At 38.6% G+C, this 26,230-nt stretch overlaps 1 protein-coding gene across 2 annotated transcripts; it reads right to left on the bottom strand.

The window, feature by feature from the left end:
- Nucleotides 1-1,240: 1,240 nt before the first annotated feature.
- Nucleotides 1,241-25,603, bottom strand: MAT1A (methionine adenosyltransferase 1A). 2 transcript variants are annotated; one of them, XM_064430270.1, is made up of 10 exons: nt 25,515-25,583; nt 18,108-21,325; nt 11,453-11,530; nt 10,831-10,953; nt 9,000-9,112; nt 7,311-7,454; nt 6,334-6,552; nt 3,192-3,374; nt 2,560-2,693; nt 1,243-2,096 (listed from the first exon to the last, which is right to left on the bottom strand). In XM_064430270.1, the coding sequence occupies exons 2-10, from the start codon at nt 18,199-18,201 to the stop codon at nt 1,994-1,996; spliced, it is 1,191 nt and encodes a 396-aa protein (XP_064286340.1). In that variant the 5' UTR covers nt 18,202-21,325; nt 25,515-25,583; the 3' UTR covers nt 1,243-1,993. The 2 variants fall into 2 exon arrangements, with proteins under 2 accessions (XP_064286342.1, XP_064286340.1); XM_064430272.1 differs by lacking the exon at nt 18,108-21,325 and having other exon boundaries at nt 1,241-2,096; nt 25,515-25,603.
- Nucleotides 25,604-26,230: the final 627 nt, after the last annotated feature.

Raw genomic sequence — 26,230 nt, 5'->3', positions numbered from 1 at the left:
ATTAATTTGGTTTTATTAATTTTTAATTCACTTGCTTCTGCTGGTTATCGTGTTACTACATTAAGACTTGGAGCTCCAAACAGCTTACCTTTCTGGGGCTGACACACACATATTCCACATTCCTTGGAAGAGAAGCAATATGCAGCTAGGAAAGCGGTCCCTGGGAAATCTTTGCCAACTCATTCTTTAAGATGCAGGTGGTTCTTAAGATATTTTCCTGCCAAAATGTACCCAGGTGGGTACCCAGCGAGGCCCAGTGATTAATGTGCTAAGTCCTTGGGAGATCAGAAGGTACACATAAACCTGTTTATCTCAACTTACACAGAGCACATTAGCATAATTAATAATAGTGGAGAGACCTCTGGCTTGACTTGATAGAAACTGTGTTAATGACACACTTGAAAGGAATAAATGGCAGCTTTTTCTTTAATGTTCATCACAGGCACTGTCTTTCCACCACCACATGTGCTCGGGCGGCGCTGTATGAAGACATTTATTCAGGAGATAAACACGGGGTGGCAGCACTTCCCCAGCGCAGATTTACCAGAATGCTGGCCGAAAGCATTAAGTCCCTCTTGGGGGCCATACACAGGCAACCCTTGAACTGAAGGGTTAAGTTGTTGCCTACTGACAAACAAAACTATTAGAGAAGATAAACGTGGTCTCACACCCTCCCAGTTTAAACAAACGCGTGCCTAACTCTGGCATTTGCAAAGAGTGGTTTGCCACTGTCGAGGACAGTACAGCACATGGGCACGGAGACCTCCTTGTCCCCAGTCTTGGCCATGTCCCGGCCACCTGTTCCTGACCTGTGGGCAGGAACACCGGGACACCGGGAGCAGCCCTGCAGCCATGGCAGCAGCAATGCAGCCACTGGAGCAGCAATGCAGCCACTGGAGCAGCCCTGCAGCCATCCTGGCCGCCCAGTGCCGGCACAGCCCCGCTCCACAGCTGGACACTGCTCCAAATGTAACCTGTGTCTGGTGAAGTTCTAAAGTTCTTTCTTTCAGCTATATTTTATTCCCAGCCTATATCGAACACATTAAGGTGTGAAATAAACCTGGTGCTTGGGAGCAAAAATGATGAAAAAATACTGTCTAGCACAAACCTAAGAGTTACAAATAAAAATCTAATACTTATTCACTGAATTTCCATTAGTCACAGGGACTAAAGAGTGATCATACACGTATTAACAGGGAAATGCACATAACAATTTCAAAATCAAATTTAATTATTTTGGTAAACTAAATTCCTACAAGAGTAGAAGCAGCTGAGTTGAGATGGACCATTTTACAGCAGCATTAAAAAACCATAGAAAAAGATACACCTTTACATACATGGCAGGAAAAAGCTTTTTATTCTATGATTGTTGTGTCACAGGAGAGCACTTGTGTTTCAAAAACACAGGTAATTGAAATGCGACAGTAACAGCACATATGCACTGAAGGTGATTTAAATATTACACATATGTTAACATCTTTTATAAAAGAGGCAAAGATACTGTTAGGTGCTATTCAGCCTTCTCCCACCAAAGCAGCCCCCATTGTATGCATTGCTAACTCCAGTAAGGAAATTGGACCCCAGAATTTCCCATTGTCTAATCAGAAGCAACAGATCTGCTGATCCTTAGTCAGAGTTGGGAAAGTTATCTTCACCTTTGCCCATCAAAGGTTTGAGGTTCAGCTTTTGGTTTTAGTACCTGAGTCACACTTTGTCTTTATCCAAAGAACCAACAGAGCAGCAGTTAAAAGTAAACTATATTTTGCTGTCTTATGCTGATTAAAAAAACAGACTCTGTCCATTATATCTTAGATAATGAAAGACACTGAGGGTTAAAAAAAATCAATTTCCAAGAAAATAACCTTTTCTTTCTTTCCTTTTAAAATCTAAAATTCCTTATGTTGCATATAAAGCTGTCAAATTTGATTTTCAGAAGCATCCTCGTCATTAGTGGTCTTCCTTTCTGGTTTTAAAAGGTGACATGTCACTAAGGTCAAAACACGAGTTTTTTAGGCACTTCCCATGAGAATTCCTGTCTTCCAAAGTGACCATAACATGCAGTCTTCTGGTAAATGGGCTTTTTTAAATCCAGATCCCTGTTTGTATAATAAAAAGAAAGAAAAAAATTTCATATTAAGATACTTCATGATAATTACTATTAAAATCCTGATGTTGATATCCATGCCACCCCCTTAGACAAGCAAGCATATTCTGGGGATGCAAGCATATCAATGAACACGTTCAATGGAGACAATTAAAGTGACAACACTACTTAAATGTCTGTAATGTCTTTAACTTAGGGCTACAGGAAAACGCCTTCTTATTAAGAATTATTAATTGTAATGGAAAAGATGAAATAACCTTAAATTCCTTTGGTAAACTAAGAGATACCTTTTTATCAGAGCAAAGTAACTTAAAGTTCTTGGAATGAAAGAGTTGTTTTATTTGACTTCCATATACTATAGAAGGCCAAACCTTCAGTAACAGCTGAAGATTTTGCAAGAAATCATTTCTTGGGTGAAACTACTGGGATATTTTCCTTTCTGTGTGTTTCTTTACCTGACAATGACTCCAGGCCGAAGATCAAAGTTTTTGTGCACAATGTCCAGCAGCTCTTTCTCTGTTTTGTGGGAAGTTCCGTAAGTGAACAGTGAAATAGACAGTGGATGAGCAACCCCAATGGCATAAGAAACCTGTGGGGAAAAGGTACCTTAGTCAGCCAATAAACACAGCACCTCGGGGCAACAGTGGGCAGCAGTGAAAGCATTAATTTATGAATCATCTTATGAAAACTAAGGCCTCTCCCTCGCTTCCCATATTTGCACAATCTGTATTTGTAGAAACAAAGAAGAGAAAATGCTAAGGCCTCTGGACTACTTTCTCCCCCATTATGCAGTCACTTCATGCTCATTTCAATGACAGTGAGTGTCAGAGGGTTGAGGGCTCAACAAATATCCATAAAAATAGCCAATAAAATAGCCAAAAACCTAAATGCAAAGTTCCAGTTTTAAGAAGCCAGCTGATTATTAGTGACATTACAGTGGGCTTGAACCAAGCATCAAATCTTCCTTTCTCCAAAAAACCATCAGCAACACCACTTCTGCTACAGCGGCTCGTACCATGGGCACTCAAAAGAAAATCTAAAAAGGGAAAATGGTTTGGAGCGAAGCAACACCCTTGGCAAACCATACCTGAACCAGAACGCGGCGGCAGAGCCCAGCTTTCACCAGGGACTTGGCCACCCAGCGGGCAGCGTAGGCGGCCGACCTGTCCACCTTGGTGTAGTCTTTGCCAGAGAAGGCCCCGCCGCCGTGCGCGCCCCAGCCGCCGTACGTGTCCACGATGATCTTCCTGCCAGTGACACCAGCATCACCCTGCACCAGGGACAGAAAGTGACCATTTCACACCCATTCAGTCTCAAACAAGGCTAGGCATTCCCCAGAACACTGCAGTAACCAGTGTAGGTTGACCACACAGGCAGTGCTGGGGTAGCTGAAGGAATGAATTTGTCTCACCAAGGCACAACAGTGGCTGTAATTGCTCTTTAAAGCCAGATTCTCAAGATAAGCCATTCACAAATTTGTTTGGTTAATCAAGCAAACAGGCTTACACTCAGATAACTACAGCATGCACTGCCTGTTTTAATTGTAAATATGGAAGCTTTGGTTTAGAAGTTACCTACTAAGTATTCAAACCTATTATGGGATATTGCTAAAACATTATGTGCCATAAAGGAACTATTGAGAGATTTCATACTGTTTAAAATTTTATTTTTTTTTTAAATCCAGGCATTTGTATATTTTAGTCAAAATCACAAATTGTGTGAATATTAAATAGTAGATTCTTTTTTATTTACAGTCAAAGGTATGTCAGTGGTACCTTTACAGATGGTTACACGGACATTGGCACCCAGCACTGCCAGTGCAGTATCAGAGACTGTCATATATGTACTAAAAACTGCATTTCCAACCCCAAAATATTTATAGTCTAATTTGAACTGTACACAATGGATATGGAGTACTAGGCAGTCATAGGTAATTGAGAAAGGATTACTTATTTCTAAGAACAGATACTTATAGATGAATATTCTCAATTATTAAATAAGGAAGCACAGATAATATTCTGGTGGCCTACAGCTATGCTGACTGATCCTCACAAGTACTACATAGTTTCATTTGATCTGGGTGAGCTGATCAGCACCAGACTAATTGTCCAACCCCTGCAATTTACTAAATCCTTAAGCTTTCTGGTGTGAAAGAAAACGTTCAAATTTTAAATTTCGTTGCCACCTGTGCAGGGAGATTTGAAATTCTTTGCCTCAGAACATCATGTCACTAAAATTTAACTGCTGGAATGTTTGCATGGCAAACACAAGTGGGGAGTCAAAGTTTTTTCTTAGAAAGACTGTGCATATAGAAGTAAACCTTTGGCACTGTTTGTTCCATTCTGCTAAGAAAGCACTGAGACATAAATCTGGATTTTAGATAGCTGAGCATGTATTAAAGGATCCTGTCCTTGGGTTTTTCTGCTTGCCTCAAACCTCAAGTTTTGATGGTGCAGACAGTTGCAATGGGAACACCTTGCATGCCACCATGTCTTGGCTGCAGAAGTGAGTGAGAGGAAGAATAAATGGACACGTGAAAGGCCAAAAAAACGCCCCTTGTTTCAAAGGTGCTGAACAAGTACAAATGCACTTGTAATGTGTGTGGAAGTCATTGCTGTGATGAGCTGTAGGGTCTGTCCTCATCACACCAGCAGGTACTGCTGGTAGGGAAACAATGACAGCAGCAAACCTACTCATTTTACCATAGCCCAAATTCAAGGTCCCACCACACTCAAAAACATAAGATGAAAATCTCAAGTGAAATATATGTATCATCCTTAGATGAATTGAGCTTGAGGTAAGACAGCCTCCTGTAGCTTTGTTAAAAATAAAACTGAGTAACACTCTTCTGAGAAATAAGCAGAAAGCTAAAGCTGTTGAAGTCAAGAGCAGAAATAGTTATTTCTATGCTGCAATGACATTGTAAATTGCACAAGTGATGATAGCAGTTGGAAGGTCATGGACACACAGGCAGATTGACCCATACTGAGTAAACTTAGCCCAGGTTTAAACAGCTGTAAATGGACACTGTGCATGTGCAAACATATGCAACACAGCTCCAGCACAAGAGCAGCAAGGAATACCTGGCTGGCTTATCACTTGTAACTATAGTACATTTTTAAATGGATGCAGTTCAGTACACATCTGAAAGATTTACATTTTTAATGGGTGCAGTTCACTGCACACATAAAAATTTTTCTATGTCTAGCCTTCTTTTTTTGTTTAGCTATGATTGCTGCCTTGGTTCATTCACTCTAAATTACAGCTCAAGTTTGACTCTCCTTTTGTGCATAGTCTAGGATGTCAATGATACACAAAGTTACAGTGATACAACCCATTCAACTGCATAGAAATACATTTTTTTAGAATCAATAATTACAGTGAAAAATCTAAACATCTTCCTACCTGTTACATAGCACTAATATAAAAAAGAGTGCCTTAGAAATAATTCTAGAAAATTCTGGTAAGTGAAAGAATTTGTAAAACAAAGGGAAAACACTGTCTACTTGGATTTGTTGTAAAATTGAACCTAGTTTCAGGAAGGAGCTTTGAAGTTTTGTTGTGATAGTTCTGAAGGCATCTGAAGATGAAAACATTCATAATGTTAAATTTGTTTTCAAAAACTAAATCTCAGAATTGCTGGTCCTACAGAGAGTGGAAGTTCTTCCTGACTTTGGTGAGAACAGGATAAAATTATGAATCCCATCTCCTGCACTGCCTAAAAGTAAGAGGAACATTTATTTTCTCACCAGAAGAAGCCTTATTGGGGCTGACTTTCAGGACAGATGAACACCTTCAGCTCTACTGGTGTCAGACAGAACAGTGAGAGCTATGCAGATCTGAAAAGCAGGTTCACTGTAAGAGAAGTGAAGCTTCTCTTGTCCATCTCTCTGTAAGAGGTGCTTCCCATGAGGAAAGACTGCAGGTGTCACTCAGAGTTGGTCCCCAGAGGGTTTGAGAAAACCCAGAACTGGCCTGTACACTCTACATGCAATGGAAGATTGGATGCAGACTTGCCTGCCTGGTCACAACACATGTACAGTATCACCAGGCCCTCAAAGGTTACTTTGGCATAGGACACGTGAAACCCTGGGCCCTTCTCCCACATCAGGAAAAGTGGAGGAGCTCCTTAACCTGGGACAGACATGCCAAAACCTGAGCACTGAAGAAAGTGAATAGCAGTGAAAAGCAACCTCGCAAGACCACCAAAATAACACAACAACACAAACCTGAGGCCCTCCAATAACAAAACGTCCACTGGGCTGAAGGTGATAAACAGTTTTGTCATCCAAGTATTTGGCAGGGACAACAACTTGGATCACGCGTTCCTTCAGGGTCCGGCGCATGTTCTCCAGAGAAATGGTCTCATCGTGCTGCACCGAGATCACAATGGTGTGAACACGCACGGGGATCACCGCCCCATTCTTCTGGATGTACTGAACTGTCACCTGGGGGACACAGGGACAGCGGGGGAAAACAACAGAGCTGCTGTAAGTCTGTCTGTGGTACCCATCAAATGTCATCCTGCCTGTTCCAAAAGCTAAACTGTAGCAAAATCACTACTGACGTTAGAGTGAGCACTGCTCACAGTGATGCCAATGAAGCCTATTTCTTATTTCCTCACTGAATTTTTGCTATGCTAAAGAAAAAAGAAAAAAAGAAAAAGAAAAAGAAAAAGAAAAAGAAAAAGAAAAAGAAAAAGAAAAAGAAAAAGAAAAAGAAAAAGAAAAAGAAAAAGAAAAAGAAAAAGAAAAAGAAAAAGAAAAAACCCCAACTCAATAAGAACCCATTGATTCTCTACGAAATCATCTGAAATCATCCAAAATATGTCTTTCAGGTAGGATTTCCTTCAAAACCCTCAAGCCTCAGAAATTTTTGTTCCTACTGCATCTTGAAAATGTCAGCCTGAAGCCCTAAACACAAGTAAATCCTTTGGATGTCACTTTTCCAACAAGCACAAACCACTTCAGTTCTGAAGGGCTAAATGTCCCTTCAGTGGCAGATGGTGGAATGCTCTGAGACCCGTTAACCATTTTCCAACAGCTGAAGAGACAATGTCACAAGCAGTGGAAAAGCTTTATCTGCTCCTTGTAGGTTGTCCTGATAGGCTGAAACACATCAACTGCTGTCTCCAAAAATAATTCAGTATTTCTGGAAAGGAAAGGTGCTGGTTCCATTGTTCTGGACAATCCCCTGCAGTATTTACCTGTGTCTTAGAGTCAGGCCTCAGCCAAGGGAGTTCTCCGTTACGCCTCAGCTCTGCTAACCTGGCGTTCAGTTTATGAGCAAGAATAATTGTCAGGGGCATGCATTCTTCTGTCTCATCTGTTGCATAACCAAACATCAAACCCTGCAGGAGGAAAGAACATACTTTAATCACTGTTAAAGGCACCAGAACCATCTGAAGCAAAGAGTGAGCAGTATCCTCAGGTTTACTTTCTACTGTTTTAATCACAGTGCAAGAAGCCAAAACTCAGATCAGGCTCCAACACGTTATAGTGTAATGAAAAGCAGACCATGTTCCTAGAATTTTTTCACTAGCCTGAAGGCTTACATGTTGAGCTAGATACTTGAACAAAAATGAAGACATATCTGCAAAAAAACCCCAATAGGTTCTGTCATAGGAAAAAAAAAAAAAATCTGCTGGAGAAAATATTTCAGGACTATTCTGTCATGGGAAAGATGTTTTCAGTAGCCTGGAAATGTTCCAGAGACTTTTATGTATGAATACAGACACACTTATACTTACTGCACCTCACATATGAAATTTCAGTGGAATGGGGTGTGAGCACTCCATGAAGGACATACCCTTCAAACAGTTTAAGGCACCTGCCTCAGATTTTCCAATGCCACATGCTCAGAGTCACAGCTTCTACTGTTATATATTATATTCATACTGTTATACACTACTTTTATAATTCTGTCATGTTCCCTGTATCAGATTAACATTTGCTAAATAGAATTAGCAGCATTTTCTTTCTCCTCATCCAGTGTAGGTTGTTGGGGGGCAGGGGAAAGACAGGAAGGCACTTTGATCAAATGGAAAGCGAGGCCATCAAAGTGTCAAAGAAAGTCATATCTCTTTTCCTGTTATGTAGTATTATGTCCCCATGACAGCAGAAAATCATTTTAATTTAGTCCTCAAGGGGGATTTTTTAACAATATTAGCTTGGCTCCTGAACTCTGATACTTGCACTTACAGTTCTCAACAGCACTTGTATAAACTAGATATTACTTCTAATGATAACTAGTTAATGTTGAATTAACTCATATGGCATCAGTCACATTATGCAGTTTTTCTGTTAGAATCTCTCTCTTGGGAACACACCATAAATGCCTACATGTGTTCCTTAGCTCAGAGAAATGCAGTTTGGACAGGCTTAATTACATGGAGCACCTAATACAAGAGCTGCCTCTGGGAATAAGTGAGAACTAAATGTACTCTGGTATTTATTGTACTAATGCTGAGGTCGGGTAAAACATCACCTAATTTTTTGCTGCACAAAATCTCAACAGCTCTTTGAATGTGAAAAGTTCCTTTGTTTATTCTATGTTATATGGCATGTCTGGCTGCAAGATGAATGGTTTGATGAACCTAAAACTACAAAACAAAACCATGAAATACATAAGCAAAAAGCCTTTGCTGAGTTCTAAAGGGAACCTCCTCAGCCACTACAAACTGCCAGAGCTCTCCTGATTTGTTTGGAGTTCTAAAACAAAAGCCTGCCCTCAAGGAACTTCCAACTGTTTTAGTAAAATTATGGGGTTTATTCTGGGGTAAAGGAAAGTGTGGAAATACTTTGATGGGTTTTGACATAAAAAATAGGGCATTAAGATGGAGTAAACTTTTTCCATTAGAACAGCTTTGGTGTTTTAGATGTGATGCTATGTCTACCTGATCTCCAGCACCAACATCTTCTTCATTCCTGTGTAGATGAACACCTTGGGCAATATCAGGTGACTGCTGTTCCAGTGCCACTAAAACATTACAAGTCTTGTAGTCAAAGCCTATTAGGGAAAAAAAATAGCAGTGAATTAACTTTTTCTGTCACAATTAAGGAAAGTAACCTGGAACCAGAGGACAAAATTTTTATTCTGAAGGATACCATATTCAGAGCTCAAAACCAAACTGCTATTCTTTAGTAAAATTTTTGTCAATACCCCACTTGAAACCTTTTCTGGATGGAGTGGATCATACAGGGTTGCCCTTCTTGCTTGTTACAGGTTATTTTTTCTTGCACTGACTCCCTGTGCCAAGCCAACACAGATTATGAGCCTCACCCAAATGAATACTAATGAAGTTCTCTACATGAATTCCCAGAAGTTGAGTTTTTCAGCAACTGAAGATTCTGCTTTCTCCACATTATTTGTAATACATACAAAGCAGTGTCCCTATTCAAATCTCTCATGGGACTTTGCATGAACCACAAACAGAAAAACACCAGATTCAGGTCTCACAACAAATCTGGAAATGGGAATTTACATGACTTTCCAAGAGCAAAAGTAAGGTTTTAAAAAGAATTTGAAAGACTTACAGAAGATTGTGGCAAAATTTCCCACCTGTTCCTAGGTATATTAATAGTAACTTGCTTCTCTCCAAATCCAACCTTTCCTAGAACTGTAGCTACTGATAGCTGCTGACCAAACTCATGTTCAGCCAATACAACATATATATGTGTCCATATGCATATGATCCACTTGAATGCTCTTCACTCTCTTTTCAGTAGGCTATGTAGAGAAGAAAACTATATTTCTGTACATAATTTCTTGGTTTAGGGTTCTTTTTTTACTTCTAGGGATTGTTTTTTACTGGGTCACCGAATCTCCCCTCATCACTGTCGACAGTTTGGATAAAAAGGAGATTTATCACCTCCTAGATTTGCTTCTGTGTTCTGGAAGCACTGCTGTTGTGTGACAGTGCAGGCAACCTGCAACTGAGCTGCTGTAATATTCTCCCACCACAAGCTCCTGCAAATTCAATTGCAATCAAAGGACTGCAGTAAACAACTTGTAAACCAAAAGCTCTTAAAAGATACACTTCACTCTAACAGAATACTTGGAATATTTCTACTATGTAGAAACAGATACTATGTATAAACAGATATGATGTATAAAAAAACAGATACTATGTATAAACAGACACATGCAAATCAGAAAGTGAAAGGTGTCTGGTGCACAGAGCATTTTGTGTTTTTTATCATTTGCATCTCACAACCTAGGTCTGGACAACACACTGCTGAGTGTAAAAGGAGATACTCAGAGCTGACAAAGCACCCTGCAGTGACAACCACCTTTACACCTGGGAAGTCCAAATGCTACTGCAGTACAAAAATACAAAGGTATAATGAAATGAACTACGTTTCTTCTCTCTCTTTTGCACCAAGGTGCAACAACCAGCTTGCCAAATGAAAAACCAAGAGTCAAGTTCCTGCAAGTTTGGAGGAGTGGTAAGTTCTATGGTTCAAATTGCTGTTAACTATTGTGGCCAAATACCACAGTTCAAAGTATAGTCTGCCTACTCCAAATTCAGTTTTAACTAATAAAAGGTTTATACTTACTGGGGTAAAGCCAGAAAATGTATCATGTAGCACCATGTAAGCAGCTTTCACAGAGCACATTCAGTTTGTATCAGGCTTGCTAAAGCCCCTGTGTGTAAGTGGTGACAGTCCTGTTTTGCAGTTGCCTATTGCTTGCTGTTCCACGATTTCATGAGTTTTTCCACCAACCTTTAGCTGAATCATCATAGCCAATGTGTCTAATTGCATCTCGGACAACTCGCTGGTAATCCACAATAGCACGAGAAGTGATCTCCCCACAGAGCAACACCATTCCTGTCTTACACACTGTCTCTGAAAAGAGAGATGAGAACAGGAGTACAATAGCAGAATAAGCCAGCCACTAAGACAAAGAACTGTGTTTGTGATGATGCTGATTTTGAGAGATCTACTGGATGTATACAGTGTAAATCCTTTCTATCCATATTTTTAGCATTGTAACTCCATCTATAAAAAATTCTTTACATATTCACCATCTGTCTGAAAGCAAGGAAAAAACTAATATATCCAATTTACAAATGGGAAAGTCACAGCACCAAGTATGATTCAGTGATATGCAAACCTGTTCCTTCCAGGACAATTCAGTCCACACACAAAATCAATGGCTCTACTCTTCTACAACCTGTTTGCTCTTCAGTCTTTACAAAAACTTTTACTGCTTCTTCTCATTCTCCTTTTGAAAACTGAAAATCTTATGTCATTTTTTGAGAGTGAAACAAGCTAGGTCTTTGCAAACATCCTAAAAAAAGAATGTGACAGTGTGATGGCTTAAAGCAAAGCAATATCAACTCACCACAAGCAACCTTGGCATTCGGGTCCTGTTTGAGATGGGCGTCTAGCACAGCATCGCTGATTTGATCACAGATTTTATCTGCAAGACATCAAAGCTGTGACTCAAAACCACGGCACTCAATATGAAACACGGGCTGTTTGCATCACTTTCAGTGGTATTTCAGAAAGGAATTATTTTATTGCTTATTGCTGGCATATTTAAGGTAGCTGTATTGAAAGACACATTAAACATCCCTCAAGTAAACTCAGCAGACACAGTGGGGCATTTACCTATTGGTGTGAACTAACTAGAACTTTATCTGTAGTTTTCTGCACTTGGATGTGAAACAAGTGTGTAATGCACAGAATAATCTGAGAGGTTAAGAGGTTTTGCTGGCAGCTTTCTCCTTCTCTAGGACCACCAGCTCTGCAAAGCAGTGGTGCTCTGATGGAATGGCGATGTTCCACCACAACTTCCTCCACCCCAACAGAAAGTTGTAATGTACCTGACCTACACTGGTGGTAAAGCCTGAGAAAGTGTTTAGATTAATAGAGATAATGCACAGCTCAGTGGAGGGCTGGGGTTTGGGTTGCTATTTGTCACTGCTTCCTACCATCTGGCAATGTCACCTATTAATAATCCCTGCAAACCACCTAAGGCAGCAGAGGGAACACACACACAGGAGCAAAGAAGGGTTACCAGCTGAAGTTTGCCTGAGGTAAACTTTTAGTTACATGCCAAATACAAAGGTTTCAGCTGAAGTTTTTCATAATAATATCTTTTTCTTTCTTTCTTTTCTAATCTTTAAAACAAATATTGAATCTTAATCAAATAATCTGGCTAATCTAATGGACACAAAAGGGCAGCACCCACAGCAATCTCTTCCACACGAAAATGGTTCATTTTCTTACATAATTTAATTTTTTATTTTAAAAAAGGTCTAGTACTGCTTTTAGATTTTGACATAATAAGCTGTGTAGCAAAACAAATTAATCTCCTGCCTTGCTGTGTGCAACACAATCTGTTGGAAAGCAATATTTTGTAAGAGTCTGTCATTAGAGGCTTTTAATACACTTAAGCTCAAGTCAAAATAAATTCTCACTTATTTTCATGAAGAAGGTGTACATTTAGCTAAGAGAGACAAATCAAGGACTGGAGAACTAATGTGATTCTGACACTCTTTATCTCCCGTATTAACTCCCATCACACCATTTCAACATAAAAAGAATAAACACAAAAGACAACTAGCAAATGTAGGCTGCATTGGAACTTTCAGCCCTGCAAGAACCATACATGGATTACTAAATTTGGGACAATTATTACCAAACAGGAATCAGACTTGTAATTTAATTAGATATCTAACTGAATCCTGTTTAGCAAACCTGGGTACAAAGGTGGCTGGAGTGATTAAAATGTATCTTTGCTTGCTCTCTTCAAAGTTTTAATTTTATAAAGAAATATATCCACATTTTCAAGCATAAAAGCAATAAATATTGACAACAATATGCAATTTATTACCTGGGTGAGACAACAGAGTAACTGGGGATAAAATAGTTTTCTTAGTGCAGGTCCAATACCCAGCAGCAAACTGTAGTGACAGGGACTGCTGTGTAGTCTTTTTTGCACCTCCCAGAGTTTCAATGACCAACTTTTATTGCTGTCCTTGCTCCACATGAAGCATGTCTCACCTGCATTAGATGCCACTGTCCCACATGCCTAAGTTCCCTGTATGGCCCACATAGGGATATTATTGTATGCATTCTTGCCAAAACACTCTAGAAGGGTGTTAAGGAGCTGTGGGAATGTTTAGGATAGAATAAAAATGCCCTACATCAGATAAGTCTATCTTACAGGATGAAGTCAATCAAACTCAATCTGGTTCTGAAAGATTGAAGGAAAAGCAGCCTGACAGTGGAAACCCCTATAGGCACTGAGATTCCAGTCCCTAAGAACCTAAAAATACTGTGCTGAGAGAAAAGGGGTTTGGGGTTTTTTTTCTAATGGGAAAAAATGTAACTACAGTTCATAAATGAAAGTTAAGAGACAGATAAAGATTCAAAAAGGAAAATCTGAAAAGATTTAGAGTCATGCAGGATTCCTTATCCTTCAAAAGTCTGTGAAAACTGGGTATCTTCTTAAAAGGTAGGAATGAAATACAACTGCCATTTACTAGCTTTTTTGAAGAACTCTTGCATGAAATATTACTATCTATATATGAAGGTCAGATCAGATTATACTTTGGAGAAGAACCCTTCTGATCATTAACATCTATTAGGGTGATACCCTAATAAACTAAAATAACAGATTAGAATAATTTGATTTACTATACTTGGAGCACACCTTTACATTAAAATAGTCTGGGGCAAATCAGTTTGATAATACATGTCATATCAGATCCAAATCCAGATGCAGATATATCTATCAAGACAAGAAAGAGAAATCCAGCTGGATGATTGGCTGATTAATGCATTAAAGGCATGTCTATTAGTAAAGGTCTCTGGTGTAAAATAAAACCAGCCATTCTATTTTTAGCAATGCTTAGCAGGCTTTGTGCACCCTCCATTATGTTATTTAAATTTCTCATCTCAGCTGGCCCATTTCTCTTATTATCTGCTAAATGTGAGAGGTTAAGTTTGACTCTTTTTTTTTTCCTTTTTCTTTTGCCTTCTTTTTTAGAAACAGGGAAAGCATAATGGAACACCTATGGTGAGACAATACAATCTTAAAAAACCCATTTAGTAGGGCAGAATTCAGTCCATGCATACCTTCATGTCATGAATTACTATCCAATAGAACGAATATTGCAAAAGGAGTATCTGAAATGACTGAGCAGGGAAGTGTTAGATAGCCAGGACTCTTTTCATGAAATCCAGCCATCCCACAGGCCCAGCCTTATGGCAGAGATGCCAACAGGCCATGAAACAGCTTTTGCTAACCATAAAATGAGTCTGGGGAGGCTGATGGTAAACCCTACTCAAAATCCCAGGAAGTAAAGGAGGTGTTCAACAACAAAGGTGATCTCTGATAATTAGAAGAAACTTCCCAGTTTTCCAGGTAGTTAGACATAAGTTTGTTACATGAATCTAGAGTATGTATGAGCCTAACAAAAGTTCTCAGAACTTCACAGGAATTCAGTTTCACAGACTCACCACACAGAGAGCAAAAAAAAAAAATGAACAGCAGTAAAACCTGAAAGTTTTATTCAAAAAAGCTCCACAAAGCACAATGAAGTGGTACAGCCACACTTCTGGCTTTGATGGTGTAGTAAATATAATAAACATTGAACATTTGGAATGCCAAGGTTGGTTTTCTTCAAAACCTGTAATCATCAACATTAAATTCAGTACTTTTAATGATAAGTAATTTTTATCAACAGAAAAAAATTAAACCAGAGTGTGAATTTTTATATTCAAAATATGGCAAACAGAGCAATTCTCAGTTTTCCGCTAAAAAAACAAACAAAACCCCAAAAACAACAACAACAAAAATAACCCCAACCAAACAAAAAAACTCCAAAAAAACCCCAAAATAACCCCCCCAAAGAAAAAACCCAACCAAAAAAAAAAGAGGGAAGAAATGCAGATACTTATCATAAGCATTTAATTAAAAAAATCAGCTTTCCTACAAAAGACTTCCACTAGAAAGCAGTGTCCAACTGTCTTTTACAGCTGTTCTCCTTGTTCAATGCACAGTTTACTGAAGTATCATGCACATCATTAAATAGATATAATCTTATATCTAAGACATGCTGGACAGATCTGCATTTTCTGGGTTTTTTTCCTTCATTATTTTTTTCCTGTGAATATCTACAAGATAAACACATGCTTTTAGTATGGTTGAAAACCTGAGGGTGCTTTTAGAAGATGTTTTGTCATGTATTTTTAAAGAGATTCCTTAGTACTTTCTGGAAAACTGAATGGCAGCCAGTTTGCAGCCAGTTCCACCTGAAGCCACACCAGCTAGGGGAGGGAATTACTCCTTGGTGGTGTGACATCTGTAAGACATTGTGGGGCACAGAAACACACCATGCTTTTCAAAGCACCATGAAGCCTGTGCAGCATGACAGACACTACAGGGCTAAGGAAGATGGAGCATTGACAAAATAGAGACCAAAATAAAGAGTTATCCTTTTCATGCTTCTGTCTGTGTGCTTTTATTGTTATATTGAAAGGAAGAAGTCATGTGTAAGTCTTCAGAGAGTTTGGAATTTACACCACTAAATGATTAAAGATCTGAAAGGAATTCCCAAGTGTTATGGCCAAGGGATTTTGAAGAATCTGGAGTGAGAAGATGGCACAAACAGGATTCTATGTCTTTGGGGAGCCCAGGTGATACCTGTAGGTCAATTATTGACAGCTGTTCCTTGCTTCTATGGAATCCAGACTTCTCAGTGACACCCAGCTCCAGGCATTGCACAGATACAGCTCTCTGTACACTCAAATAAATAAGCATGTAATTTCTCCTGCTTTGTGCATTAAGAAGGTCTCCATTAAAGCATTCAATACTCAGCTAATACAATCAGAACAATTCAAATTTCCACCAGACAAAGATCTGGTTCAGGATCTTTACTTCACATAATGCCCTCTAGCAAAATTATACTATTACATACGGAACAGAAATAATCAAGAACACGCAAATTATCCATTTTGTATAAACAGAGGAAATCAAAACTCACAATAAAATTCTATTGCTACAGATAACATCAGAAGCCCAACTACAGCCTCAGGCACTGGGCCTCATTTTAAGAAATAGCCAAGATTTTCCTGGGTGATAAAATCCTAATGGCATGTCTACACCTCCTGTGCAAAACCACAGAGGGGAAAAAGGGGGGCTTGGGCATGATGTAGGGGTGATCAATTTGCTGTCAGGAGCCAGAGCTGTCACTGAGATGATTCAGATCCAATGCTGATGCTCAGGAAAAGAATTTGCAGGACAACCCAGAGTTACTGCCAGCCTGTCCTCCTTTGATCTGGAATCTCGATCTTCCCTTTGCCATAGGCATTGGGGTTTTCATTACCCTAAGTGAAGATCTAGGCTGTTTAAGAAAGCATCACAGCCTTGAAAACACCCAGGTAAATTTCAGTTTCCACTCACTCCAAAATAAACATCCCAGGTTGGTACTTTGTAGCTCATACTACCCAGAGACCCAGCAAGCTCTGCCAGGCAAGAGAAGCTGCAGGGATATCCAAGTGGTAACTGTGTTTCTCAAGGGCCTGCCGAGGATTTCAGCACCGGAGAAAAATAAAATTCAGGGGGCTTCAAAGAAAGGCCCAATAGAGGGTTTGGAAATAAAGGAGGGAATGTAAGAACTAAAAAAGTGGCCAAATTCTAAAACAAGAACCAAGATAAAGAGAGGAGTGGTAAGAATACAAACCAAGGGACAAAGCTAAATCTGGAGACTTAGTTGAACTCTCTCTGCTCTGAGATTTCCCTATTTTTGCCCCAAAATGATTAAAAAACAATGATTAGAGCAGCATAACTTGTGACCAGTTGGCTTTGGAAATAACGTTATCCATGTAAAATTACCACACTGTATTATGTGATATTTCCCATGAAACTACATAGCACTACAGACACTGGATGCAAATACATATAAATTTGACGTGGGACATAGGTTCCAAGAACAAAACGTGGCTGTCATTTTCTGACTGTGTTACATCAGAAAGAACCCCAACTGGTTTAACCTGATGTAGTTGCCTTCACATTGATGGAGAGGTACTCAATTGCATCATCCATGGATTTGATCTGCAGTAATAAGTTCATCTAGAAGAGTATCAAACTATAGACATCAAGTTCTCATTGCTGACCTTTTTATCCTCTGCTATAACATCATTCCACCCATTTATGATTTACTCACAGAACATGAATACAGACCTGAAAAGCCTTATTACAGCAAAAAGCACAGGCCACCAAATTAGCTTCTAAAACAAATACACTTTTCAGGACCTCAAATAGCCCATTGTCCCCTGGCCTCACTTGAGGGAACAGTTGCTGTTGACATAAGGTGTATGTTTATGGTGGATGAATATTTGTTTTCAATAAAATTGAACTAATCTCTGCTGACCATACATAAAGTTTAGCAAATAACTGTCCACTATTTGCTTAAGCAATTCCATATATTGCATCAGATGATGGAAAGGGGTGGGAGGCAGGGGGCAAATTGGTGGCTTTGCCATGTACAGCTGCTGGGACCACTAAAAAAAGGCTCTAAGATAGACTGCTTAGGGATATTCCTGACATAGGTGACAGTCTTAGACCACTCCATATGTGCAGGACAGTTTCACAGGACCCATAAAGATCTGGAACTTGAGAAGCAAGCTATGCATTCTCACCCATATGGGAAACTTGAGCCTGTTAGAGATACAGTAGTGTCTCCAGAGGAATACTGAAAGAAATGTAGATGAAAAGGAAGGAGCAGCACCCATAAACCTCACTGCCTTCCTCAGCTGAACACACACCCTGCAAAAGCACATAAACTCCTGTTGGAAGCACTCTAGTTATAGCAGTTCTACAGTCTGTATGGACAAAGTCCACTAGAAATAAAGTAGAAAAAGCACTCTGTGAAAAATAACTTCTCTAGTAAGATTAACACTAGGTGAATTCTTCTTCAGGCTTTTAAAATACCTCAAATAAAAATATTACACTTTTTAGACTTTTACCAGAGCTGGCTCCTTACCTGGATGTCCTTCTCCCACGGACTCCGACGTGAACATGAAAGCCCCTTCATCATCAAGCGTGTAATCACATAAACCATCCACCGGCCCGTTCATGGCTGTGATGCTGCTCCTGATGGATTACTGCAAACGGTGGCTGGAGAGCTCTACCTTCAGTGCCTTCTGTTTAAGAAGGCTCTTTAGCAGCAGGACTATTGCTGTCTTCACTTATTACCTCTTGGGCTAACTTGAATTTCAGTGTGTGAAAGCAGCATGTGCTTGCATCCGTGCCTGCATGTAAGGAGTATGCATGTGCCTGAATGTGTATCCCTACCTAGCCTGATCTGTCAGTCCCTGAGCTGCTCCTATATATGGAAAAGTGAAAGTGCCCAGATAATCATGTGAGGAAAATGGAAGAGCCCATTTCTTGGCAGGGGAGTTAGTTAACTTGAGGATACTTCACTAATTAACTCAGTTCTTGGAAACACTCTGGATTCAGCCTGTGCAAGATTGGTTATCTTAGCAGCTCCACTGAGCGTGAAGTAACGCAAGAGTGCTAGTGACAGTTCAGGTCAGCTGCTTTTCTCTTTGGCTCTCCCCTGATTCTGGGATCTGTGGTGTACTACCAACTCCGTGTTGTGGTTCTGCAGGGATAGATACAAAATGTGTAAACTCGCATCCTTCCTAATAAAGGACTAGAAGAAGTTTGCTCTGCGTCATATAACCGTATTTTCCTTTTACTTTTTCATCTCTAGAAAACTAGAATTCTCTCATGAATCATTTTTTTAATTTTCATTCATTTCTCGTGCGCATTTGAGAGACAAAACATCTGATAAGATCTAGCACCACGGCTGCTTCACAGTCTGCTACACAGAGCCTGCTCTTCAGCCTTTGCTTTTCTTTTCCACTGTTCTTTCTTCTATTAATACAGGTCCATTTCAATTATACTTTTGTATCATATTCCCACACCACATTCCATAACCCTTATAAATGCAATAACTGCCACATCTCAGAGCTCAGTGATGAGTTCTGCTGCAGAGAATTTCCTCTAGTCAAATGGCTCATGTCTGGAATATGCTGATGGTATGTCAGGCATGAAGGCAGAGAGCATTTAGTGGGTATTTGTGTCTTGAAGTGAGTATATAAAAAACAAGTAAATATACCCATGGGACAGATCCACAAAATGCCCACCACTAATGTACCATTTTAAGTAGGTGTAATTTTCCTTATTTCCTTTACAGAAACCATTATAGTCTCAATCTCTGCCCAAAGCATTGGTCTATGAAAAAAATTATTTCCATATCACTATTCAGTTAAAAAACTTAGTTTACTTCAAACCTTAGTCATTATTATTACTATTATTATTCATACCATTATTAAAAAAATTCCCAAGATGGATCCTTGGATTCAAATTTCTCACTGCTACATATTTATGTAAGAACTCAGAATTTTCACTTTCTGCCTACATTCCCGAAAACAATAACCAATGCCTGTGAATGTTCACCAGTAATCTGCTGCAGCATTGGCCCCTCTCTAATAATCATCGACATGGAATTGTTCATTTCAAATACTCTTCCTTGGTTTTCTATTGTACAGAATTCATCTTATGGAATGATGAGCACTGGTTGCACTTAAAAAATTCCACAAATACACACATCAGATACACATTATGAGGCACAGATTCTCTGGAGTAAACTGTGGTCAACCCACTGACATGAAGATACTACCCCAGCCTGAATAAAGTACACATTAACATTACCCAGAAAAATAGAATTTGTAAAAAAAAAAAAAGACCAAAGAGTAACTAACCATATTAAACCTAGTTAATCTGTAACATTCAAAAATTATATTAACTTTTAAAGTAAAATAACATCATTGATAAATGCTCATTCTTAAATGCAAATGTCTTCTTCTTCTTCCTTATGGAGGCACCAAAAGACACAAAGGGAATGGATGAAGCAAAAAATAATTTTGTGTGTATTAAGCATTCTCTTTCTGATTCTACAAACAATCATCCAACAAAAGCAGACAAGACTGATTACCATTAGCCTGTGAGTTCTACATCTCTTGCTTCTGGTTTTGCTTTTTCTTGGTTTTCAGTGCCACTTAAGGAGAGAAAGTGTAGTTTGGGAATTGGCATTCATGGTTTTAAGGTAACACTTCAGCAGAATGCAGGACTCTCACACAATCCTTTTATCACGTGTAAAAATGAAAAAACCTACAAGCTCTCAAAATGCTGAAGAGAACAAGTATTGACATACATGAGGAATGAGTTTGCAGGACCATTGTATACTTTGCTTTCACACTTCTTTTTGCACTTGCTTCTGTTTAGTTAAATGCATTGGTCCTTGTGACCTTTGGAGGTCACCCTTCATTAAAAAGTTTCTCTGGTACTAGTACTCCAGAAATGCTGCCAGCTGCATTTCACATTAACTTGTGTAAAACCTCCAATTTGAGCTTCTTCCAGCTGTGCTTTTACTATCAAGAGCAATACATTTGCTTTATGGCCATGAAGCACCTCAGCATGTTCTCTTCTAGGACATCTACGACCAATGCTAAACATTGTAGGATTATGTAATGTTTAATTTGGCTTCTCTTCCCAGACAATTTGACTTTTTAAATATTTGTAAAAAGGTAAGATAGTGCTTTACCATCATGTCTTTTTGGCATAGCAGTCCTGTCCATGAGGAAAAAAAAAAAGGAGGACACTAAGAGAATGATTGGTATCAGCATTTTTCCTTATTCCATTTTATTGATAATGACTCATCACTCAATGTAACAGGATTCCAAATTTTCTATTAACTTTATTGCCATACTCACCTGAATTGAGTCCTAATGAAGTTTCTCTGTGAATCTCTTTATAATTCATGTATTGCCCATCATTGTATTATCTTTTGACCATATTCTATGATCTTTGCTCAGAAGATACCTATTGATAAAATCTTCCAAATCAGTATGACTACTGTGCTTTGAAATGAGGCTAAAGACAGGAAAAAACCTGATGTAAAAACAGCACCAGCCCTCTGTATTTCTCTGTATTGTCTATAATGTCAATTGAAACCACCATTTCAATTGGAATAGCAATGTAAGTCTTTCTATTGACTTTAAGAGTCTTCATATTTGGCACCATCCTATAGTTTTGCTGCTTTTACTCATAGCAGTTCTGCAAGACGACCCCTCTTCTACCTCATATAACAAAGACTTACCAGAGGCAGAGATTTATCACAGCCTTGAGAGAGCCCTGGAAATCAGTGGACAAGATTTAACAGACAGAAACTGTTATGAATCATTTCTATTGATGGTGGTGATTCTCTAGAAAGATGAGTGATAAATTGTCTTGACCCTAGACCTCTCATTTTCATTCAAATTGTTTTACTTGCTCATTTTCTCCTTTTCTACATTTATTTGCCTTTCTCCTCTTCCCTCATTTTGTCTTGCTTATATCCATTTAGTCAAAACACATTTTCCTTTTCTTCTTGTTTTTTTTTCTCCTTTTACTTGTGCATTCCCATCTCCCTTCTTGTCACTACTTATATCCCATTCAGGTTATAAACCACTGAAAATGGAGCGTACATGGGTGAATGACATCAGTAGAAGTGAGAAACAAGTTTGAGGTAATAAATGACAGACAAACACTAGGACAGCAGACAGGCAAAGAAAGCAGGTATCTCTAAGACTTAGGCATCCTCACTTCAGCTGCAGAAAAATCAAGTTTTCCTAGCAAGCAGTACAGGCTCCTTCCTTCCTACAGCTTCACCCACCATGGTAACTTTCTGGTGATTTCTTTTGAGTGAGGACTGTATCAATAGCTTGGAAGAATTCTGCATTACTAGAATCAGTTATGGGAAGACCATTTCTTAAGCTGTGCAATTCTCTCTCTCATCACAGCTTTCACATGTTAAAGATAATGACTTGATATGTAGAGATCACACACTTTTACTACAATAACTTAAAATTACAATTCCACTACACTAAAGAACCAAAACATGTTTAAGTGTAGCAATACACAGGAATACTTCATGGATACAAATAACACGTAGGAAAATGTTTTCCTAAATACTTCTGTTTTGTTCTCTCACCTTTATCTTCACATATAATTTTACCAAGTTAATTGTTTAACAGGCCAATAATTTAAATTTCTTACTTGGCTATTTTATTTTCACTTCATGCAAGGAATTTACTCCTATCTAATGCCTGTGGAAACAGTTTTTCAGGTGCCTACAAAAACAACTTTAATACTAGTTTCATTTTTGCTGTTTACTATTAGTAGCTTGGATTAGACAAATAATGTGTTTTCAAGGAATTACTGCAGTCCATCTTTTTTTCCTATTGAAAATGAGCAATAAATTTTGCAAGCCTCATGGGAATATCCTCTAGGGCTTTTTGGCTGGTTGGTGAAAAGCATTGACTTAGCCTCTGCATTTTGGTTAGGGGGAAGTGGTTGTTTTGGTTTATTTTTAGAGTTAACATAAGGAAGGTTTATTAAGATGTGTTTATTTCCTTTGCATGAAGAATGACAAACCTGATCAAAGCAATAGAGTTTGAACATGGGGAATTCAAAACTTGCTTCCCACCTGCTTCAAAACTCTTGCCTCTATCTAGTATTATTTGAAAATGAGAGTGACTCAAGGCCTCCCAAACACGCAGGTGTAGATTTCACTGGCACATAAACATTCGGGGTAAAATAAATACTGCAGAGCAGAAAAAAAAAAGGTTGTGATTGTAGCAGGAAAGAAGGTAGTGTGTGCCCTGAGATGGGTGTCTATCACCCAGCACTTATTCCTTCATCTCACCTTTCACCTTCTCCAGACTGGGCTATGGGACCTCCTGCACATGACCATGAGCAATTCAGCCCTTTCATTCTGGAGGGCTTTTATGAATTTTTGAGTAAATACCAATTCCAGTCAGAGCAATTTCTTGTTGTGTATTCTATGTAACTCACTCCACAGTAACATCAGCCTCAGAGAGGTCCTGTGTTGCATCTCCCAGCTGCCATCCCTGCCATTACCTAAGAAGTGTTTCCAGGTTCTTCCATTACCAATATCAGAGAATAATTTTGCTTCTCTGCCCTGTGCTTGTCCTTTTTGTATCTGTTTGACCTCAAATTCTCTATTCCAATGCCTCACTGAATCACAGTGTTTAAAGCTGGACAGTCTCTACTCCAACCTTCTGCTCAAAGCAGGACCAACTTGAAGAGGTTGTTCATGGCCATGTTATAAAATAATATGTGTCAGGCCTTTATACATGAAGTGGCAACTTTTAGTTTCTTAGGAAATAATTAAAGCTACACTGGGGTTAAATTGGGCTTTTATTAAAATATATCTTGGTGTTAATTTCATTGGGAGAATTATTTCTTTAAATTAGCAGAAATGAATACAAATTAATTTTCTATTTATTCACCTAATAAAAGTACTAGCAGTTCATGTCTCAATCCCAAGATAACGATAAATTTAGAAGTCTTTTTCTAATCATTTTTCATAAATAACCCTTGTTGTACCAAAAATGGTGCAAAAATAGCTAGATTAGTTAAAGTTTAAAGTATTCCATTTGCTGATTGGTTACTATTGCTTCATTTAAACAGCGTTAAACCATACTGGTATAAAATTAGTTCTGCCTTTAGTCTTTGGCAATTTTCCTGTTTAAGTTGTAAGCTCTGTAGAGCAATGCACAAGCTTTTGTTTGTGTTACATGCTTATGTGAAGGCCTATTACAACAGAATCACAAGTTCTTTGTATCCTTCCCAAATGATGAGAGGGTAGAAGGGAGAAAATGCAGCCCTGTTCCATACTCACCTCACACAATTAAAAGTTTCAGTTTGCAAATGTAGCAGTGTACAACATACATATTTAGCATTTTACCCATAAGCCACCATAGTAAATGTAGTAAATTCACCCATTCATTGTTAAAATTATGCCTTAGACAGGTATGGAAAAGTCTTCAATTAGAAATTATCTCCCTTAAACCTTACAAAAAGTTATCTATATATTTTACTGGATGTTTTTTCCAGCTGCTATGGTCAGTTGTTTGGCTAGGGAAAGACTGTCATCTGACATGTAACAAAGCACAACCTTAATTTCAATTGCACGGGGTGTGATCACACATGAGAGCCACAGGCAGCCACAGTTTCTTTCTGTGGGAGTAGTTAGGGCTCTTTACTGCGAATGACAGGTCTGATCACCTGCCCAGACTAAACCCCATTACAGCCAGAGATCTTTATATCAATTTGGCTAGAGAGCTTCAGCTGGCTTCCAGCAGCTTGGGTTCTGTAGGATCTTCTGCTTTACCGTATCTTGTGACATTATCAGTGTAAACCATCAGGATTTCCTCAGTATCTTAGGAAAAAGACTGATGCATTTAAACAGCTATTACCCAAGAGTTTTTGCTGCAGTGTTTCATAGATGTTTACAGTACAGGTGGTCTTTGGACTTTGAAACAAATATTGACTTTAGTACATGAAGTCAGGTTTCACAAACCTATCTGCAAGAACAGTTGTGGAATTTGTTAATTCTGGCTTCCTGACAAGGAACATTAGGTTAAATTCAGGTACATTTGACTTTTTCGAGATACAATGCTAGAAGATACTTCTCCTTCATCTGGTATAAAACTGTAGTTACTTCTCTGGACCAAAACCCTTTACAAGTCTTCCCTATGTGTAGTGTATGTGAAAAACATACACTACACATAGGGAAGTAGTGTATGTTTCCTACTACTAGTGTATGTTTTCCTACTCTTCTATGCTTGCAATGAAAATATTTACATACTTGAATTGCTTGATACAGGCAAACATCTATTCAAACACTCAGTGTTTACTAATCTAGTAAATAATGCATAGTATAATTTTAAATGCATTTTGAATGACTGAAAATAACTACACAATGCTGTGAGCTCAAGAATTAGACTTGTATGGCTATCAGGAGAAAAAAAAACTGCAACACATTCAACATCCATTTTAGCCATGATTCCTATCCGTGGTTATTCACACCTTTTCAGAAGTTCTCTCACTGTCACTGCCACAGAGCTCAAATGCTCTACTGGTGCTATGAGGTTCTGTAAGAATCTGTTAACTAGGTCAACTGATTGGTGACATCTTTCAGAAATCCTCCAACCTGACCTTGCTACTACAGTTGATCCCGACTGGGAAGGTTGCCACTTGAGTAGCAAATATATTAGCAACCAGCAAAGATCATTATCTTTTATCTATGTCTGAAAGATTTTGCTGCAGTTAGTCATTTAGCACTTTCAGATAAGCAGGTCTGAACTAAAACAAAGCCAAAAATATTCTTTGATATCTTTATAAATATCCACTAAGTAATGGATGAAGGTTATGTAGGATCACCTAACATAAGTATATGAACAGTACTATACAAAAATTCACACAGCAATCACAAGACATCTATATTATAGAATATGGAATGGGAAATTGATCTCACCAGAAGATCTTTAGGCTTATAGACATAGTTGCCTTCTCAGAGTTTCATTATGATACACTTCTTTTTTTTTTTCTTCCAAATTCTTTACCCTGAAACAAACCAAAAAGCTTAAGAATTATGATGTGTTACAAGCTTGCTTTGACCCTTAGCACCAAGAACACTTGTAGCAACGAGAAATATCAGTATCTGGAATGTTATGTCTTACCTGTTGTACTAAAACATGAAAAATTATTCAAATGAACAAAAAAAAAATCCCAAAAACCTCCTGAATATGATCAGTGTGTGCAATGTGAATTAAGACTATAAACATCAAAATTTTATTCTTAAGGTTTAAGATCAATAACTTTTTCATTTTTGTAATGGAGAGTATACAAGTTATGCACAAATCTCAGTACTCCAGAAAATAAGCCAGCCACACTAGACCAACTCAAGGAAGAAGACAGTTTTAGCCCTTTAAGTTGAAACTGAAGCCTGCAGCTTTACTAGGCAGGGAAAGAGAAGGACAAACCTATTCTCTTTACCATCTTAAACCTACCCTGTATAGACTCCCCACAGGTAACAGCTCACAGCTAAACATGTGGAAGAGCTGATCTTAGGGTATATCTCTATCTTTCTTCTCCTCCAGTATTTTCTTACCCCTTTATTCTTCTTTTTTCCCTCTTCCAGGTTTTCCTATTAATCAATTTAAGGAGCACCTAAATTTCCTACATTCATAT

The sequence above is a fragment of the Passer domesticus genome, chromosome 8 (genome assembly GCF_036417665.1).
Source record: "Passer domesticus isolate bPasDom1 chromosome 8, bPasDom1.hap1, whole genome shotgun sequence".
NCBI lineage: Eukaryota > Metazoa > Chordata > Aves > Passeriformes > Passeridae > Passer > Passer domesticus.
This window is presented reverse-complemented; position numbering and strand designations above follow the sequence as displayed.